The 19,255-nt window shown below is 43.4% G+C and overlaps 1 protein-coding gene across 1 annotated transcript in view; it reads left to right on the top strand.

Moving 5' to 3' along the window:
* The window catches only part of PAH (phenylalanine hydroxylase), an 84,477-nt gene extending 73,911 nt beyond the window's left edge, over nucleotides 1-10,566 (top strand). Inside the window, exons 10-13 of the mRNA XM_068969833.1 lie at nucleotides 3,754-3,849; nucleotides 4,369-4,502; nucleotides 7,797-7,912; nucleotides 10,000-10,566. Of these exons, the coding sequence (XP_068825934.1) occupies nucleotides 3,754-3,849; nucleotides 4,369-4,502; nucleotides 7,797-7,912; nucleotides 10,000-10,043 (390 nt within the window). The 3' untranslated portion in view covers nucleotides 10,044-10,566. The remainder of the gene's footprint in view (nucleotides 1-3,753; nucleotides 3,850-4,368; nucleotides 4,503-7,796; nucleotides 7,913-9,999) is intronic.
* The last annotated feature ends 8,689 nt before the right edge of the window (nucleotides 10,567-19,255 follow it).

Below are 19,255 nucleotides of genomic sequence, written 5' to 3'. Positions count from 1 at the left end.
TCTTTGAAACTTTGCTGTTTTCCTGAAAGCCAGATCATTTGAAACAAGAAAATATCTGAATGCCTTGCTTACATTTGCACGAGTGACATTTCACATTTTGACTTCTTAGTGGTTTGATTTTGAAATCAACTACATGCATATGTTTACATGTAACTTTAAATAGTATGTCTTGAAAGCACCAACAGGCTATAATGATGGTCACTGAGAACCCCCTTGAGTGGGTGGGAAGTAGTCTAGTTTCACATCTTTGAAAAGGGAAATATTTACTTTCTACTTGACACTGGAGCCAGCATTGGATCTTTCCTTTCTCAGATCCAAGGTGGAAGTGGGAACTGGCTTCTCCCTTCTAACCAAACACTCTCTTCCCCAGGAGTGTGATGACTGTCATCCATAGACACCATGGATGAGCGACTCTGCACAGAAGGGGCTTTCCTTCCTGTAGACCCCTTTCCAACTTGAGTGATTCCCTCCCTAACCTCTAAGCCACATTTTTAAATAATGTACTCAGCTTGGAAGATAAGAAATGAAACTTTATAATGGAACTAGGGACTTCAGATTAATGCACACATATCATTCAGTTCAGTTCAGTTCAGTTACTCAGTTGTATCTGACTCTTTGGGACTCCATGGACTGCAGCACTCCAGGCTTCCCTGTCATCATGATATATCAGTTTAGAAGTTTGTGAATTTAATTTAAGAGAAGGTTGAAACCTCCCAGATCCTTTCTCACTGCCTAGCTGCTTTGAGACTCTAGGCAAGTAGCTTTTGCAACCTCACCTCTAAAAATGGATACAATTGTTTATATCATTTCCATCTCAACAGTACATCATGAGGATCTTGAGGATCAAAAGGGTTAAATTTGTGTGGTTGTAAGTTTTTAAATTCCAGATGCTGTGGTGATACAAAAAGCAACTTTCAAGGAAACTGCAGAACTTGATAGAATCTCTCATTTGTAAGAAAAAAATAATCACATAAGTTACCTGCTGTAATTGTGATACAAGTATTCATTACCAACCTAGCTTCTCAAAAATAATCTTACTATTGATATACTGATCTGGGAATAGTCTTGGGCCCCTTGCGCTACCCTTGAGACGCTGTGTCACTGTATGTGTGTAACTTGACCTCTCTGGGCTAAAGACATCTCATCTGTATGTGAGGAGCTCAGACTGACAGCTCTGACAGCCTTCCCAGGTTTCACATTCTCTAGTGCAATAAATAGACTTACCTAGAAACCCTGGGCTGGAAGAAGCACAAGATGGAATCAAGATTGCTGGGAGAAATATCAATAACCTCAGATATGGAAACAACACCACCCTTATGGCAGAAAGTGAAGAGGAACTAAAAAGCCTCTTGATGAAAGTGAAGGAGGAGAGTGAAAAAGTTGGCTTAAAGTTCAACATTCAGAAAACGAAGATCATGGCATCTGGCCCCACCACTTCATGGGAAATAGATGGGAGAAACAGTGGAAACAGTGTCAGACTTTATTTTAGGGGCCTCCAAAATCACTGCAGATGGTGAATGCAGCCATGAAATTAAAAGACGGTTTAAGATTCCTTGGAAGGAAAGTTATGACCAACCTAGATAGCATATTGAAAAGCAGAGACATTACTTTGCCAACAAAGGTCCGTCTAGTCAAGGCTATGGTTTTTGCAGTGGTCATGTATGGATGTGAGAGTTGGTCTGTGAAGAAAGCTGAGCGCTGAAGAATTGATGCTTTTGAAGTGTGGTGTTGGAGAAGACTCTTGAGAGTCCCTTGGACTGCAAGGAGATCCAACCAGTCCATCCTAAAGGAGATCAGTCCTGGGTGTTCATTGGAAGGACTGATGCTGAGGCTGAAACTCCAATACGTTGGCCACCTCATGCGAAGAGGTGATATATTGGAAAAGACTTTGATGCTGGGAGGGATTGGGGGCAGGAGAAGAAGGGGACGACAGGATGAGATGGCTGGATGGCATCACCGACTCGATGGACATGAGTTTGGGTGAACTCCAGGAGTTGGTGATGGACAGGAATGCCTGGCGTGATGCGGTTCATGGGGTTGCAAAGAGTCGGACACAACTGAGTGACTGAATTGAACTGAGAAACCCTGGGCCTTGGCTTTCTCTTGGCCCTATTCAGTAGGAAAGAAAGTGAAAGTCACTCAGTCGTGTCTGACTCTTTGCGATCCCATGGACTATACAGTCCGTGGAATTCTCCAGGCCAGAATACAGGAGTGGGTAGCCTTTCTCTTCTCAAGGGAATCTTCCCAACAGGGATCAAACCTAGGTCTCCCACATTGCAGCTGGATTCATTACCAGCTGAGCCACAAGGGAAACCTGAGAATCCTGGAGTGGGTAGCCCATCCCTTCTCCAGCAGATGTTCCTGACCCAGGAATCAATTCTAGGACCTTATTTCCCAAGCCATCTCTCTGGGGCATGTTGCACTGGGAGCTACTGAAAGAAAAAGCCTTGGTTATTTGGGAGGCTGAGTGCAGTGACTGACAGGGTTTTAACACAGATTGTTGGATGGTGGGGATATTGAATAATAACCTTAGAACTTTGAGGCCAAATAAGGAAGCAGATAACTCAATAAAATACAGTGATGAAGTTTATTGTGGGTAACTTATACACAGGAAAGGGCGGGTAGATAGCAGCCAGAGGCTTTGGCAACCACACTCTATGCCACAAAAAGGGTATGGGGGGTTAAAGAGGCCAACACTACTAAGATCCAGTGCAGCCAAATTAAAATTTATTGGTTAATTAATTAAAGGGGCCAAAGCTAAGGGTAGAATCTGACTACTAAGGGAGAAGCAGGTTCACACTGTCAGGAGTTAGGGGTTTTTTCCTCCCCCTGGAAGGAAGGTTTCATGACCATTATTTCTTGTGAGGCATTACCCATCTGCCTCAGCAAAAGTTTTTATATGTCAGACAAAGTTTTTATATCAGATAAGAAGGGTAAAAGTTGAGGAGGAACTTATCTGGTGCATTCCTTGTGAGTAGACTAAAGTTCAACCATGCAGAAAAGGATGGGGTTAGGACTTCAGGCTTCGATGGAGCTGACAAAATGGAGTTGGTGTGGTTCAGCCACACAGATGACAGGATACTCCCTCTCTGATCCTATCATGACCCAATTCCCTACCTCCCGCTGAGCCTGATGGGATTGTCTGGTAACTCCAGACAACCTGGGGGAGCAACTCCGTCTAGCTGATGCCATAGAGAAGAAAGCAGAAGGGGTGGAGGAGTTCCTGTCATAGAGAGTAGCTTGTTGGGGGTATCCTTTGGGGGCTTCCTTAATACTCTCCCACAACTTCCCATCATATCTTGCATTCAGTTCAGTTCAGTTCAATCACTCAGTCGTGTCCGACTCTTTGTGACCCCATGGACGGCAGCACACCAGGTTCCCTGTCATCACCAACTCCTGGAGGCTGCTCAAACTCATGTCTATCGAGTCAGTGGTGCCATCCAGCCATCTCATCCTCTGTCATCCCCTTCTCCTCCTGCCTTCAATCTTTTCCAGCATCAGGGTCTTTTCCAAGGAGTCAGTTCTTCATATCAGGTGGCCAAAGTATTGGAGCTTCAGCTTCAGCGTCTTGCACTCAGCTGTCTTAATTCGACAGGTAACTGGGTAGGATAAGACAGCATACAAAACCATGACCCCAGGTCAGGCCGATTCAGAGAACAGACCTGCACAAACTCCCACCCGGGCACCTTGTCTCTGGCCCTGGGTCACCTGCTGTTTCCTTGCGTACACTTTCAACTTGACTTTCCATTTCAGATTTACTGGTTTACTGTGGAGTTTGGGCTCTGCAAGCAAGGAGACTCCATAAAGGCATATGGTGCTGGGCTCCTGTCATCCTTTGGTGAATTACAGGTATGAACCGAACAGAAACCATGGATGGATTTGAGAGTGCTAGGTACAGCAGACCATTCGTTTTCCCTTTGTGCTCTCGAAACGCTCTTATATCCACTTTGAAACTGAACCTCGGAGTTTCTCCTCATGTGATTGATTGACCTCTTAGCAGCTATGATTTGGTCATGACTGTGGGTTTTAGAGATTGAAATTGAACTGCAGATACACAGGTCTCCAGACCAGAGGGGCCTCCTGAGTCTAGGGTTGAACTGTGCACTGGGACATAGGCAAACACATGCCAGAAAATGTGGCTGCTCCCACACCATCTGTTGATCACCTTACCTGAAAATGGTTGGGGTAAAATATTCCTTTTGATCCTGATTGCTGTCTATGTGCAAAATAATTTAGTTCACCTGCATTGGGACTAGGGTATGGAAGGAATCAGGATAAGGCTGGGGGGATGCACAAATAGCCTTGGGGTTGCGGCAGGGACCAGAAGCCTTGACTTAACCATGACGACTTTCCATCTGGGACCCGCAGTACTGCCTATCAGGCAAGCCGAAGCTCCTTCCTCTGGAACTAGAGAAGACCGCTGTCCAGGAGTATACGATCACAGAGTTCCAGCCTCTGTATTATGTGGCTGAGAGTTTTAATGATGCCAAGGAGAAAGTGAGGTGAGATGGTAACCACGCTGGGCCAGCAGCCCTTGGGACCTCCTGACTCGACCCGGTGCCACCGGTCTGTGGGAGGTTGGGCAGGAGAATGGTTTCCAGTGCCTACAGCAGCAGTGTGCATCAGACAGTATTCTCTCCCCACCCTATCTCTTTCCACTCCCTGTTGAGAGAAGCGCCTTGCTTTGCAGGACCCCATTTCATAGCTTGCTAGCCGAACACGATGACCCCTGCAGACAGGCTACCACCTTTATCCTTGCTCAGTGCAGCTGCCAGGTCCACCCCTGAACTCTCCTATGTTCAGAGCGGCCACAGAGGTACCCCCATCAAACAGCCCTAGGTGCCTTCTCACCCAAGGAAGTCCCTTGTCACTTTAATCTCCCACATACTTGCATAACTCACCCCTCCCCTCTCTTCAGCCTTTACCCACATTTAACCTTTTCTGTGTGTCTTTCTCTAAGCAACTTACTTAAAATCACTACCCAGGCCTGTCCCCCCAGTACTCCTTACCTGCTCTGTGATTTACTTTTCTCCTTAGCACTTATTAATGTCTAAAATCTTGTATGATTTAAGGTCCATGAGGATAGGGAGTTTTGTCCTTTCTGCTCTTTCCCTCCACTTCAAGAACAGTGCCAGACACATAGCAAGCACTTAGTATTGCTCTTGTTCAGTTGCTAAGTCATGTCAGGCTCTTTGCGACCCCACAGAGTGCAGCACACCAGACTTGCTTGTCCTTCATTGTCTCCTGGAGTTTGCTCAAACTCGTGTCTATTGGGTTGTGATGCCATCCAACCATCTCATCCTCTGAATCAGTGAGTAATTGGCAAACGTGCCAATCTCAGAGGCAATTCAGCACCAGGCTGGTGGAGTGGTACCAGGACTCTGAGACTCTCAGCCCTCCGAGAAGATTGCCCTGCCATCAGCCTGCTAGAGCCACACTGCTCCCAGCAGGAGATAGACTAGGCAGAGCGTCTGCTTAGACAGAGCAACCATGATACCATTTTTACCACTTCTTTTGTTATATCTTAGCAGTGATGCATAATAAATGTAAGTCTTACAGGCTTCTGGAATCCCATGAAGCTGGGCATGTCAGCTTTGAATACACCAGGCTTAGGTAACCAACAGTAAAACGGTAGCCCACAAATGTACTTTCTTTGACCCCAAATGACTCCTTTTACTCTTTTCTCCAGGGCCCTTAGGTCGTTCCTGCCATTCTTTCCCATTTTTCTCCTAAATTTTCACCCTTACTGGGAACCTAGTCTTCCTGTAGCCCTAAAAGTTCCACTCTACCATTCCTGGGACTCCTTTAGGGTTACGGATTTTCATGAGTTCATGCATTATTCCACCAAGGTAATTATAGTTACGGGTAAGGTGGCTCAGACAGTATAGAATCCACCTGCAATGAACAAGACATGGGTTCGAGCGCTGGGGTTGGGAAGATCCCCTGGAGAAGGGAATGGCTACCCACTCCAGTATTCTTGCCAGGAGAGTCCCATGGACCAAGGAGCTCTGTGAACTACATGCCATGGTGTCACAAAGAGTTCGACACATGAGAGCGACTAACACTTTCACTTTTCGAGATGCCTGGTAGCTATTTTGTACCAAACACTGTTCTCAGTGCTTTTCAGATATTAATTCATTTAGTCATTAAATAAGACCACAAATTGCGGATAGGGGTACAGAAACATTGAAGGGGTAAGTAACTCACTCAGAGTCATACAGCTCGTAAGTGCCTGGCCCAGGGTTTGGACTCAGGCAGTGGGACTCAGAGCTGGTACTCTTAACTGCTGAGTCGCACTGAGATTCCCATATGGACAGGCCGTTCAGGAAGTGATCAGCCCCATGCCAACAGGGAAGACCTTGCCAGGACATAGGCCTCTCTTTGAAATCTCACCAGCTCTGCTAGTGTCCACCTCCCCTGGTGGACTCAGTGGTAAAGAACCTGCCTGCAATGCAGGAGACGCGGGTCCATTCCCTGGGTCAGGAAGATCCCCTGGAGGAGGAAATGGCAACCCACTTCAGTATTCTTGCTTGGAAAATCCCATGGACAGAGGAGCCTGGTTGGCTATATATCCATGGGGTGGCAGAGAGTCAGACATGATGGAGCACGCACTCACTTACTGCTAGTGTCTAGAGCCCAGAGAAGACACAAAAGCTCTCATCTGCTGAGAGCTGGCTCACAGAATGAAAGAGAATTCTAAAGAATACAGTTCAAAAAAGGAAGGGATCTGAGCATCTCTGGGAACCCTCAGAGCGTCCCGACTAAAAGAAACCGATGCCAACCATTTTCAATTTTGGTATTCAAGTCCTAGCAGAGATGGGGCTGAGTTTGTTCACACACCTGCTGAGGAGGGCTGAGTGGGCCTCAGACTGATGGCCCAACTCATATATCTCCAGTGGGGGAGGTCGATTCCCCAAATTAAAAACAAGGTGTGCCCAGGAATAAGAGGGAAGAGGGGAAGAGCAGGCAGAGCCACAGGCTTCTACTACTTGGTTCACGTCACCAGCTGGACTGAGAAAGCTTTTTCCAAAGAAGAGATGAGGAAGCATACTAAACTACTTACTCTTCATGCATCTGCAGTCACTAATAAAAGATTCCTCCCAGGCCCAGGAGTGATGCACCAGGGAGGCAGGGAAGTGAGGGGGCCAGGCCAGATTCAGACTACCTGTATCCTTTCCCTTCTTTATAATGTATTGCCAGCGTGGCCTTAGTAGTTATTTAGCTTCCTCAAGCCTCAGTTTCCTCATTGTAAAATGGGAATAGTAAAGTGGTACCTTCCTCTTAAGGTTTTTATGAAGACTAATTTAGTGGTAATAGTTAAGAGTATAAAACAGTTGAAACTTGCTATGGTTCTCAAACATAGGAGGCCCTCAGTCCATGTTGAGTTTCATTCATAATGTTGTCTTCAACTTTGGAAACCATTTTTCTTTCTTTGCATTGATGGTCAAGCATCTCAGAGCTTTTTTTTCTTCTATAACATTCTTTGGCTAGATTTTACTTTCTCCTTTTATTTTATTTAATGATAAGAGCTTGGCCTTATGTGCTTTTATTGTAAGCTACTTCTGACATTTTGGAGGCATGTGCATAAGTGTGTTTGTGTATACACAGACATACCTACCACATACAGAGGCTTCCCAAAGAGGACCTAAAACTCCATTTCACTTCTGAGCCCAGTACTAAAGCCCCTGGTGAGGTTTCAATGCTACTAATAACCAAGTGAATGCCACTGAAAAATCTTTTAAAATTATTTTTCCCCAAATGGTAGCCTTCACTCAGACCTATGATTTTGGTTTCAGGAACTTTGCTGCCACAATCCCACGGCCCTTCTCAGTTCATTATGACCCATACACTCAACGGATTGAGGTCTTGGACAACACCCAGCAACTCAAGATTTTGGCTGACTCCATCAGTAGTAAGTAACATATACCCTTTGAGGCCATTCTCTCATAGGGGATTGTGTTTTCTTACCTTCGTCAGAGGAACAGTGAGAAATGTATTAAATATTTAAGAAAAGCATTTCCAGGGAAGCCACTGACTTATTGAGAGAGAAAAACTTAGCAATAAAAAGCCAGAATTGCCTTGAGTGTCCTTTCTGCTTCGACCTTCCTGGACCCCATGCCACCTCCTATGACCCACCACCTTTCCACGCTGGCTTGTTGCTGCCACGTTCCTCTTTCTCCTTTGCATTTTCACCCCTTTCCCTCTAAGTGTCCACTGGACCTTACTCTGCCTAGAATACCAGCTCCTAAGGATAGATTTTATCTATTTTATCAACCACAGAGTAGTTCATCCATTGGCCTTTTATTTTTTCTGGACAACAAGAATATTATAATAGTTGTTCTTAAAAAGTCATTGTGCTATGGTGTTCATCTCCCGATTCTTTCTCACCTTCAGATTCCCCTTGAGCAACATTGACCAGCAATAAGTTCCCATGCTTCCCCCTGGCCTTTGCCCATACAGTTTTTGTTTAAAATACTCTCTTCACCACTTCCATTTAGGGACCCATCCCAGTTCATCTTTTAATCGTTCATACATGTCTCTTCTTAGGGTAAGCCTGGTTTGGGTGTCCCTCCTAGGTTTTGGCCTTCCCATAGATCCTTCTCTCAGAGCACTTATCATAGGTTTTTTATTTTGTTTTTATTTTATAATTGTTTGCTTGTCTGTCTTCCCAACTAGACTTGAGCAGAGGGCCATGTCAGGTTTGCTGTCAAATCCCCAGCAGTTTTCCATATTCCTAAAAATCATATTAGGTACTCAACAGCTATTGAATGAATGAACAAAACCACCAAAGGATCAAGCTTAAAGGGAGAAGTTCTAGTCCAAGGGGTGGGGAGTTTCTATCTGTAAAAATGTGCTAACAAAGGCCAGAAGGGCTGGTGGACTTGGCGTATCCCTCTCTACCCCTGTGATATTGCCTGAGACCATTGCTAATATGTAGAACTAGCCCATTATACTCATTCCTATCAGGTATGGCCTCCCTCCCATAATGAGCCATTTTGATAAAGTCCAAGGCTGATTCCCTCCCATAGATGCCACCTTGAACACTCAGCTGGAATAATTTGTTCACCGAAGAGGCCAGCCAAGGGCTCTGGAGGCTGGGGTGTGAGAGAGAAGGGTTAGGTCATAGCTGTTTTCTCTCTCTCTTTTTCATTTCCCCTGAGAAAGCGAAAGTAATTTCAAAGACTATTACTTATAAGAGGTTTCTAAAAATCACTGAATGACAGATTTAGGAACTGGAGGGTCCTTAGAGTTTTGTGACCTTATATAAGGCCCCATCATCTCTATACTGTCCTCAGGACCTAGGCAGGAATAAGGCTGGTCTGTCTCCAAGTCCCCTTCCACTTCTATGAAGAATCTGTGTCTTTGTGGCCCCATGGCCTGTGAGAACCTGCATGAATGAAAATGACTCCATCATACCTTAGTCTGGTGGTCTGGAAATCTAGGCTGAGTCATCTGCTTAGATCATGCCTTCTCAAACCTCGTGCGTCTCAAAATCACTTGGAGAGCTAGTTAGAAATGGATAGTCCTGAGTGTTACTCCCAGACTAAATTCCCTGAATGTGTGATATGAGTCAGGGATTTGTATTTGTAATGAAGCCCCAGTGAATTCTGACATGGAGTGAGGATGGGGGGCTATGTGAACCCTACTTTTAGCTTCTGTGGCTTAGCCCCTTGCAAGCATCTGTGGATGGTCATGTGAAAAGGAAACAGAAAAGCTAGTCATTTCCCTGGGGAGAAAACCATTAACTCCTTCCCTGAGAAATAGACTATGGAAAGAGGAAGCTTAATTACATTAATAGCTCTTTAGCACTTCCTGCAACTTGGAATCATCTGTAATGGCTCAGATTGTATCCCCCTAACTAAGCTGTCAGCTCCTTGAAGGTTGGGGTAGTACCTAGTGTATCCACACACCCCACTGATTCCCTAGCCTTTTACACACTGCAGAAACTTGAAGGGTGTTTGTTCACAGTATGAGTGGCTCCTTTGTTTTTCTTTGTAGGTGAAGTTGAAATCCTTTGCAGTGCCCTCCAGAAATTAAAGTGAAGTTACGGACAGAACCTAAACTGAGAATCTCTCAATGGAAACCCACCTACTTCTTTTATTTCATCTTAAAAAGTGTAAAAAAACAAGCCTTAATTCAAAATGACAGCCTTAAATCCTTTCGAGAGCAAGATGGGGGGTCAACAAATAAAACATATGAAATGATAGCATATTAATAATACCCCAAAGCATAATGGTAGATCTTTTGGGGTCATCTATGATTTAGAGATGATAATCTCATACTCTGAATTGAATGAAAATTCAATAACCTGTCACATTTCATCAAAGTTAATGAAAATTTGGGACCTGTTTTATTCAAACTTCCTAAATAATTTCATTATTTGCTGTAGAGAATTCCTAAAGGGATATATATCCCTCACTGTGAAACACAAGCCTATCAGAATTGAATTTCTGGATTTAATATAAATTTAATATAAACTATGATTTTACTTACTGCTTTGTTATTTTGCCTATGTAGATTTTCTTTAATTCAGAAGCCTATTAAAATCAATACAAATATTAAAGTTCATAATGTAATATCAAAATATTTCTGTATGTTTTATTATCATCATAAACAGTGATACCATTCAACCATCTCATCCTCTGCCCTGCCTTCTTCTCCTTCCCTCACTTTTTCCCAGTGCTAGGATCTTTACCCAAATAAAATATCTGGGGATGGGACACAGAGACCTGTGTTTTCAAGCACTCCAGTTTATTCTCTTATGCCCAGCAAATCTACTGGGTACCTCAAGTTTGAGAAGCCCTGATTTCTGGTGGTCAGTTCTGCCACTTGCTAATGATGTCACCTTGCATAAGTCACTTCTCCTCTTTGGACCTTGGTTTTACTCTGACAATGAGGAGTTAAACTGGATGAATCAAGATCCCTTCCAGCCTTGAAATATAATTCAAATGCTAACATGTATCTTTAAACAGCTGTCACTAATCTACTAATGGGTGTAATAATACCCGCCCAAGTATGCCAGATGGGTGGAAAGAACAATTTGCTCTGAATGTGTCTGAGGTTTCATTGCTTTGAAAGGGGAATTTTCTTTTCTCTATTTCCTCAAGCCTTTGAAGAACTCATTGACAAGGTCTGATTCTAAAACTGGAAGTGGATTTTTTCTCTGGTGTTCATCTAGGGTTCAAATACCCTGCAAAGGAACTATTTTGATAACTATATTTGTGTTCTGCTGAGTTGCTAAGTTGTGTCCAACTCTTTGCAACCCCAAGGACTGCAGCCCACCAGGTTACTCTGTTCATGGGATTTTCCAGGCAAGAATACTGGAGTGGGTTCTCCAAACTGTTTCTTTACTTCACATTAAATGTAAGTTAGAACATTTCTTGATTTTGGTACTGAAATATCAAAGTATTTTATACTGGATATTTTATTTTATAGTGATTTTTAGTTCTACTGAAGATAATTTAGTGTTTTCTAAGTGAAAGCTTAGGCAGGAAGAAATTATGTACTAGATAGAAGCTAGTCTCTGAAATTTTCATGTGTTACTCAGTACCTAGCTTATTTCATCTGACTATAAAAGGTACAGCAATTGGATTCAGTATATTTCTATGTGTTAGTAGTATTATTTGTTCAGTACACAGTAAACAGTTTTTAAGGAAACATTAGTAATGTTTTACTGACAGCTAATCTTGGTATGTCCAAACAAAAGAAATATATGGAAGAATATTAAAACTGTGTAGTATTAGTGTTCAGTAAGTTTCTGAAAGGAGGGAACTAAATTTTAATTCTAAATTTCTGAGTTATATCATTTAGTTGTGCTTCAGAGAATCTACCACTAAAATATCATCTTCATGAAGTCAAGAACCTTTATTATCTTTTTCACCACTGGAAAGCCTTGGCATGTTATACATGGTAGATGCTCAATATTCTTTAATCTTTAAAACTTTTTCTGAGTTTAATCACAAAGAGTGTCACTACAAGACGCTACAAGACAAAGATTGTCTCTCATAAATAAACTATTTTGCAAGAAAAATTTGAGAACAACTAAACTTGTGATTTCCCCTTTTAAAATCTATTGAAAATATTATTCTAAGCTATGACTTTTTAAAATAAAAATATTATCTCCTGTTTAAGGTAGGTTATGGCTAGGTAGTTTGTATCTTACACTGCTTCAACAACTGACATTTAGAATTGCTTGTTGTTGCTTAGTTGCTAAATCACGTCCCAACTCTTTTGCAACCCCCTGTACTGTAGCCTGTCAGGCTCCTTTGTGCATGAGATTTCCCAGGCAAGAATACCAGAGTGTTTTGCCATTTCCTTCTCCAGGGGATCTTCCCCACCCAGCGACTAAACCTGTGTCTCCTGCTTAGCAGATGGATTCTTTACTGTCTGCACCACCAGGGAAGACCTTCGAAGTGCTTAATAAATGTCAATTAGTAAAGGGGACAAAAATGCATTGGTGCAACTTCAGAGTTATCCACAGTGGGGCTGAAATGGTCAGAAAGCAATAAGTGACTTGTCTAAAGATTGCAAAAAATCACATGAGACAACATAAGAAAGCTTAGTAAAATACGGACTTTTCAAAATAAGAAGGAAAAAATGTGATCAAAGCTTTCACTTCTCAATGAAGTCTGCACACACACACACACACACACACACACACACACACACATACATGATCACTGCCTTTTAATAGCTTTCCCATTCAGTTTCAAAAACTATAAGCCATAGTAGATTTGATACATGTTAAAAATGAAACTAGTCTTTTCTGTGCCTTGAATTTTTACCTCATTTATACTCTTAACTTTGCTATCTTCAGGGCACAGTTTACCTTTTCACCTGTAGTAAGCACAATTATTTTAAAAGAATAAGTTCAGAATGAGAAGCAATTGCAGAGGAAATTGATTCTAGCTCTCCAGGGTCTATACAACTCATCTATAGCATTATTTATCATTGTTCAGGGTTGCTCTTTAACAGTATTTGTTTTGTATGTCTGTTTCTTTTGTGACAACAATCTCTGAATAATAGAACACTTATGAAAAATAAAGAGACAAAATGTACCTCACTGAGAGATGGACCCAAAAGGAGATGATACTGCGAGAAGAATAATACCTGCTTGTTTACATGTCTGTCTAAATGGGTAAAACGTGAACGGTGATTCACGTGAACTGCAGTGTGTATTTTTTCTCAGATCATTCTTAGGAGGCAGGTGATGCCCCAAAGTCAGTTTCTTTCATTGAGGTTATTAAAATTAGTACATGCTTTGGATGTCTATAGTTTATTCTTCCCAGAAGCAAATTAAAGACTATCTATTAAAGAAGAAATAAACAAGTCTTCTCTGAGGCTTCTTTATTCCTACAGGTTTTTAAAAAATGTCAGCTGCATCCTGTCTTTTTCTGCAATCACCTTTCAAATGGAGAGAGTGTTGGCAGAAGGCTTACTGTCATTGTTCCTTGTGAGTTGTCAGGGGAGAGTGGAGTTTAGACTTAGAAAGAAATGATAAGGATGTACAGTCCTTTGTTTTCAGTTTTTCCCTTATGGCTCTCTTTTCAAAAATGTGGCCCGTGGGTTTCTTTGAAAAGAATCTCATCCTATCATATACACACACACACCTTCCTTTGACCTCTAGAGACTTGACAAAAGATGAGTTGGGGGCTGAGTTAAGGTCTCTACAGATAAAGGCACATAAGACATATTTGGGGGTGAGGGGGACATGTTTTAAAGCATTTCTTTGAGAGCCTCCAGCTATTGACACCACCCAGAAGGAGAGAATCAGCTTGGAACAACAGCAGTACTTGCAAAGGGTAACTGTTGGCCTAGTAAGGCTTTCAATTGTCTCTAGCATCCAAATACTCCTCCCGCCCACCAGCACTAAAGCCACGGAGCCTGCTAAGTTCCATTTCTTTGGCCTAACAAAAAATCAAATTTCCAAATGAGAAATGAGGAAGCTGAACCTTTCCCAAACTTCCCATCCTCAGAATATCCTTGGGAAAGGGAGGGAGGCAAGAGGCTCCTGTAAGAGTGTCATTTGGGGGAGAAAATAATTTCGCAGTGCACAGGGAAGTCTGGGATTACAAAACAGCAGATTACAGAACAGTGATTTTATGAACATGAAGTGCCAGATAATAGAAAATGTGCCTGAGGTTGGAATGGAGGGATGCATGCTAAGTCACCCAGTTATCTCTGACTTTGCAATCCTATGGACTGTAGCCCACCAGGCTCCTCTGTCCCTGGAATTTTCCAGGCAAGAATACTGGAGCGGGTTGCCTTTTCCTCCTCCAGGGGATCTTCCTGACCCAGGGATTGAACTCGAGTCTCTTATGTCTTCTGCATTGGCAGGCAGGTTCTTTACCACTAGCGCCACCTGGGAAAAGGTGTAAGTGAAGGGAAAGGGCCCTACTTATCTAAGCCTCCTGAAGCTGAGTGTCTCAGCACCGCGGACAGCACCCACTTCCAGCACGGGGAATCACTGGCCTGGAAGAGGATGGAAAACCTGATGGCTATCACTTCACTGAGCAAAAGTAAGCAGAACGGGAAAAAAGTAGAGGAGTAAGTACACAGATGAAGCGGCAAACTGTCTTGCTCACTATATAGGCTGAATAAATTTTGACTGCGTAAAAGCAAGGCAGGATGGACCAGTGGGTCATGGTCCCCTTGATGACAATGCTTTATACAGGTGAAAGTTAGGTATTTTTGTTAACGGTACACACCCACATTTGAGATTGGAAGACATAGCATCTTTCAGTAGCACTGCTCTGGTGACCCCGATTCAAATGCCAGTTTTCCCATCAGGTTGAACCTACTTTGACAGACTCTTAATCTCCCTGAGTTACAGTTTCCTCCTCTATAAAATGGGGAAGAGGTATGCTCACCGTATAAGATTGCCACATAAATCACATAACATATTATTTGTGTATAAGCCCCTCTCAATCATTTTTAGTAACATTCCAACAACTTTAAATATTTATTTATTGCTATTGTTCAGTCTCTAAGTCGACTTTTTGTGACCCCATGGACTGCAGCACTCCAGGCTCCCCTCTCCTTCACTGTCTCCTGGAGTTTGCTCAGATTTGCATCCATTCAGTCAATGATGCTAGCTAATCATCTCATCCTCTGCCACCCCTTTCTCTGTTTGCCCTCAATTTCCCCCAGATTATTATGCTGACATAAAGCACAAGTGAACTCCCATGAAATTTGGTTATTATTATTACTGTGGTTGTTTGGTCAAATAACAAGATCCCAATTGACCCATTTTTTCCAAAGAGATGGATAATTGTGGAAGTGCCCTACATAAAGACTATTTGGTTTACACTTGAGAAAGGAGTTTGACTAAATCAGAATATAAACCTTTCAACACAGTCCAAATCTATGTACACATATACATGAAAGTTGTGAGCTATAAAATAATGAAATGTATATCAACTCGAAGCTAAGGCTCTATCTTGTAAAAGATAACTTTGGAGATCAAAATGGAAGTTTCGCATTTGAAGTTCAAAGCAATAGACTTTCACTCCTTCAGTCCCATTTCTGCAATTCCCACATCATTGCCTGTTTTCTTTTTCCTTCTGGAGCTATGGCATTACCAGCACTGTTTAAAACCATAACCTCCAAAAGCCAGCATTCACTCTTCTACTAATGACACTTCCTTCTGCTAGGAATATCACGTTGTGCTCATTCTACAAGATCGTTAACATAAACAAAATTGAATTGAAATCATCATTCTCTAGATATGTTGTTTTACTGAGGAACCAACACAAGAGAACTTAGCTTCACTCTGCTGCCCAGTTTTAGGGTCACCTTGGGCAGGCTTTTTATCTTTCCAGGGGCAGGAATTAGTGATCATTTTATAAAAAATAAAAGCAGCTGGTACTATGAACAAGACATTTCCCCCTCTGAACATTTTGCTCCAAAGTCAACCCAAGGAACAGCCAATGTAGAAGACCAGATGGAAATAACAATTCTTGCAGAATAGAATGAGTCCCTCAAAAATGTGGATGTTATAAGGAGGTATCCTTATAAAAGGATTATAGAATAAATGCCTCCAAAATTTGTCATCAGCTATATACTTTGATAGAGGGGAGAGAGATCCAACCAGTATACCAGTATACAAAGCTTAAAAACAGAAAATTTATTGCACTTCCTTGGTTTAATTCAACAAATATTTATTTGGCTGTCTACTTCCTGCTCAGCCCTGGACCAAGCTCATTAAAATGATTACTGGGAGGGCAGTTCGGGAGTGCCTGCCTCCGTGGGCCCTCCACTGGAGTGTTGGTTTAGCTGGTATGTTTCCACCTCTGTACCACCACATTTCCTGACCTCCTTTTCTCTTCCCTCTCAGGAGCTCACTGAACTGAACGATATCACTTTCCATGCTTCAGTCCTAGCTCAGACTCTGTTCAGATGGAACCAAAACACAGGCTCCACTTTTACTTTTTTAATTGGAGTATAATTGCTTTACAATGTTGCATTAGTTTCTGCTGTATAGCAACACGAATCAGCTGTATGTATACATATATCCCCTCCCTCTTGAGCTTCCCCTCCCACCCCTCTAGGTCATCACAGAGCATCTAACTGAACTCTCATTGCTACATAGCAGCTTCCCACTAGCTATCTATTTTATACTTAGTAGTGTATATATGTCATTTTAAGGGGTTCAAACCTCACTGACCCAAAGATCCAGTTCTTATTTTACAAAATTAAAGCTTCATCCCCTGGATTTACAGGCCAGGGCAGTGAATTTTAAGCCAATCCCAAATTCTTTCCACCCTGAAACTTTCAGGACCAGTTTCAGGGGCTTGGGGATTGTGAGTAAAGCAGGAAAGGGCCATGCGGCTTTTCTGCCTGAACTGGGAATGGTGCTGGAGGAGGAATGGGGGAGGCAGGCTAAGAGGGTGGGAGGCATCAACATCTTTTTAATTCACAAGGGGAGATAGTACTAGCAGGAAGTGGAAAGACTTTCAGGTTCACCCTGACAATTGACACATGGTTGGGAAGGTGCGGAAATGCGGCACTCAGACTTTAATTAGCCAGCCTGCAAGTGGGTTGATTAAAACCAATTCCAGTACCATAGCTCCGTTTTACTGCCTTACCCGTTTTACTGTAATATGGGGGGGGGGGGGGGGGCTGCTGTTGGCCTTAACCATCCACGCAGACGTCGGCCAGGACCATGGATAGCTGCCATCCCTAGGTCCCTCTGTCTTCCCAGCCCTGGGCAGTCTCCAGTTCCAGCCGGGAGGACTAGGACTGTGGCTGTCGGAATCGACTTCCTCTTGCTCTGCTCCCTCCCCACCCACCCCCGCGACTTCTGGGAGCCTGGAGTCACGTCTTGAGCTAAGAGCCCTATGAAAGGTCCGAGCCAGAGGGCCAAGAAAGGGGCGCCCCCGCTGAGTACCCAAGTCTGCAGCGCTGGGAGTTCCCCTTCCGCACCCGAGAGGCAGCACCCAGGGAGATGACAGAGGAGGAGAAGGCAGCCACGGGACCCAGGAGACGTCAGGGCGGACGCAAAGAAGGGTGGCTGGCTTGTCAAAGACAGCCCAAGCCCTCTAGGGGCTTCCGAGGGAGGGAAGGGAGAGAGATGTGTTAGAAGCGTCTCTGCACAGTGGAGCTGAGAATTCCCAGGACGGTAAGTTCAATCTCCCCATTTCCCCCTCCACTTCCACTCTCTAGCCCCTGGAAATGTCGCTCTTTCGGGGGAGGGGTGGCTAGATGTGGAATTCTCTCCGTGTTAGTCTTGCATCTCAATGTCCCCATTTCACCAATCAGTGGGTGGTCTCCACATTCCCTCCCTCCTCTCTCTCCAGATCTCACCATCCCCAAGTCCTGCAGAAAGAGCTGAAAGGAAGGTTGGGTTACCGGGGCCCAGCTGGGGGTTGATGTCTGGAGGTACTTGCTTTTGTAGGAAGGTAGGGAGGGGATTTGAGATCCTTCTGCTTCAGACTGGTCTGCTCTGCAGGCTTCCATTCCAAGTGTAGAGGCAGAGCTCAAGGAGAAAAGTCTTCTTCTCCATCCAGGACTGAGGAGGCTTCCCACAGATGCTTTGTTTGTTAAGGAGCCAGAGCTTGCTTTGTGTGTGTGTGGTTGGTGAGTGTGTGGCAGAAAGCACGAGAGGCATATTTCAATCCGACTGAGCAGCATCTTCTAAGGTTTTGGTCTCTGTGAATCCCCAAAGGGCCCAGGGCTGACCCAGGAGACAAGTCCAGGTTGAAGGCTGGACCTATGACAAGGTTGAGGGGGCGGGGAGAAACATTGGAGGAGGGGGGAGGGAAGATGCCCTCTGGTATCAGAATGGGAATGCAGACACACAATATTGCCTTTGGGGATTTATAACTTAAATTATTGCTACTATTAGTTGTGGGTATCTCAACTAGAATCAGCAGCAGGAATTATTTGTGGAAGGGGGTCTGGGACTCTGAAAAGTAAATATTCAGTTATGTTTTATCTGGGTGGTTGGGGGTTGGAGGGAATTCCAACCACCTGGCACCTCAGGCAAGTGCTAAATGCACTAAGAAGATGAACTGGGCAGTGTAGAAAAGCACACCAAGATGATTTCTATAGCGCTTTTTGTATTAACAAATATTTTGAAGTAAGCCAAATGTCCAACAAAAAGAGATTGTTTAGACAAATTATTACCTATATACTGGAATATTGTATTGGTGGGGGTGCTGGTTTAGTCACTCCATCATGTCGGACTCTTGTGACCCTATGGACTGTACCCCGCCAGGTTCCTCTGTCCATGGAATTTCCCAGGCAAGAATACTGGAGTGGGTTAATAAAGTTAATCACATTCTTTTTGTTTGTTTGTTTCTTTTCTCAAAACCAGTATATAAGCTAAAGAACGAAAGCAATCTCTGGCCTCTATCCCAGCCTCAGTAGTAACCCTAACCACTGGTGACATTCTGGTGCTCACAAGTCTTTTTTTTTTGTAATCATAAAAAGGAGAAGAATATTCTCCTTAAGGAAGATTGTTGGGGGGGGAGCACCTCAAAAGAAAATGAGGTGTATCTGTAAAAACTATCAGGGAATCCTAGGAGGTGTGGTTAAGCGAAAAAAACAAAAGCATGATCATGTTTTAATTAAAATAAAAAGCTGTCAGTGGTGTGTATGCATGTATTTAGTCTACAGGTATATTTTTTATACTCACAGAGGGAAAAGAAAGACTTTTGAGCACCAGAATGTTGCCGTGGCTAGAGTTATTACAGAGACTGGGATGGAGGTCAGAGACTGGGATAGAGGTCAGAGACTGCTCTCATTCTTTACC

This window comes from Capricornis sumatraensis, chromosome 4 (genome assembly GCF_032405125.1).
Source record: "Capricornis sumatraensis isolate serow.1 chromosome 4, serow.2, whole genome shotgun sequence".
NCBI classification, from domain to species: domain Eukaryota; kingdom Metazoa; phylum Chordata; class Mammalia; order Artiodactyla; family Bovidae; genus Capricornis; species Capricornis sumatraensis.
This window is presented reverse-complemented; position numbering and strand designations above follow the sequence as displayed.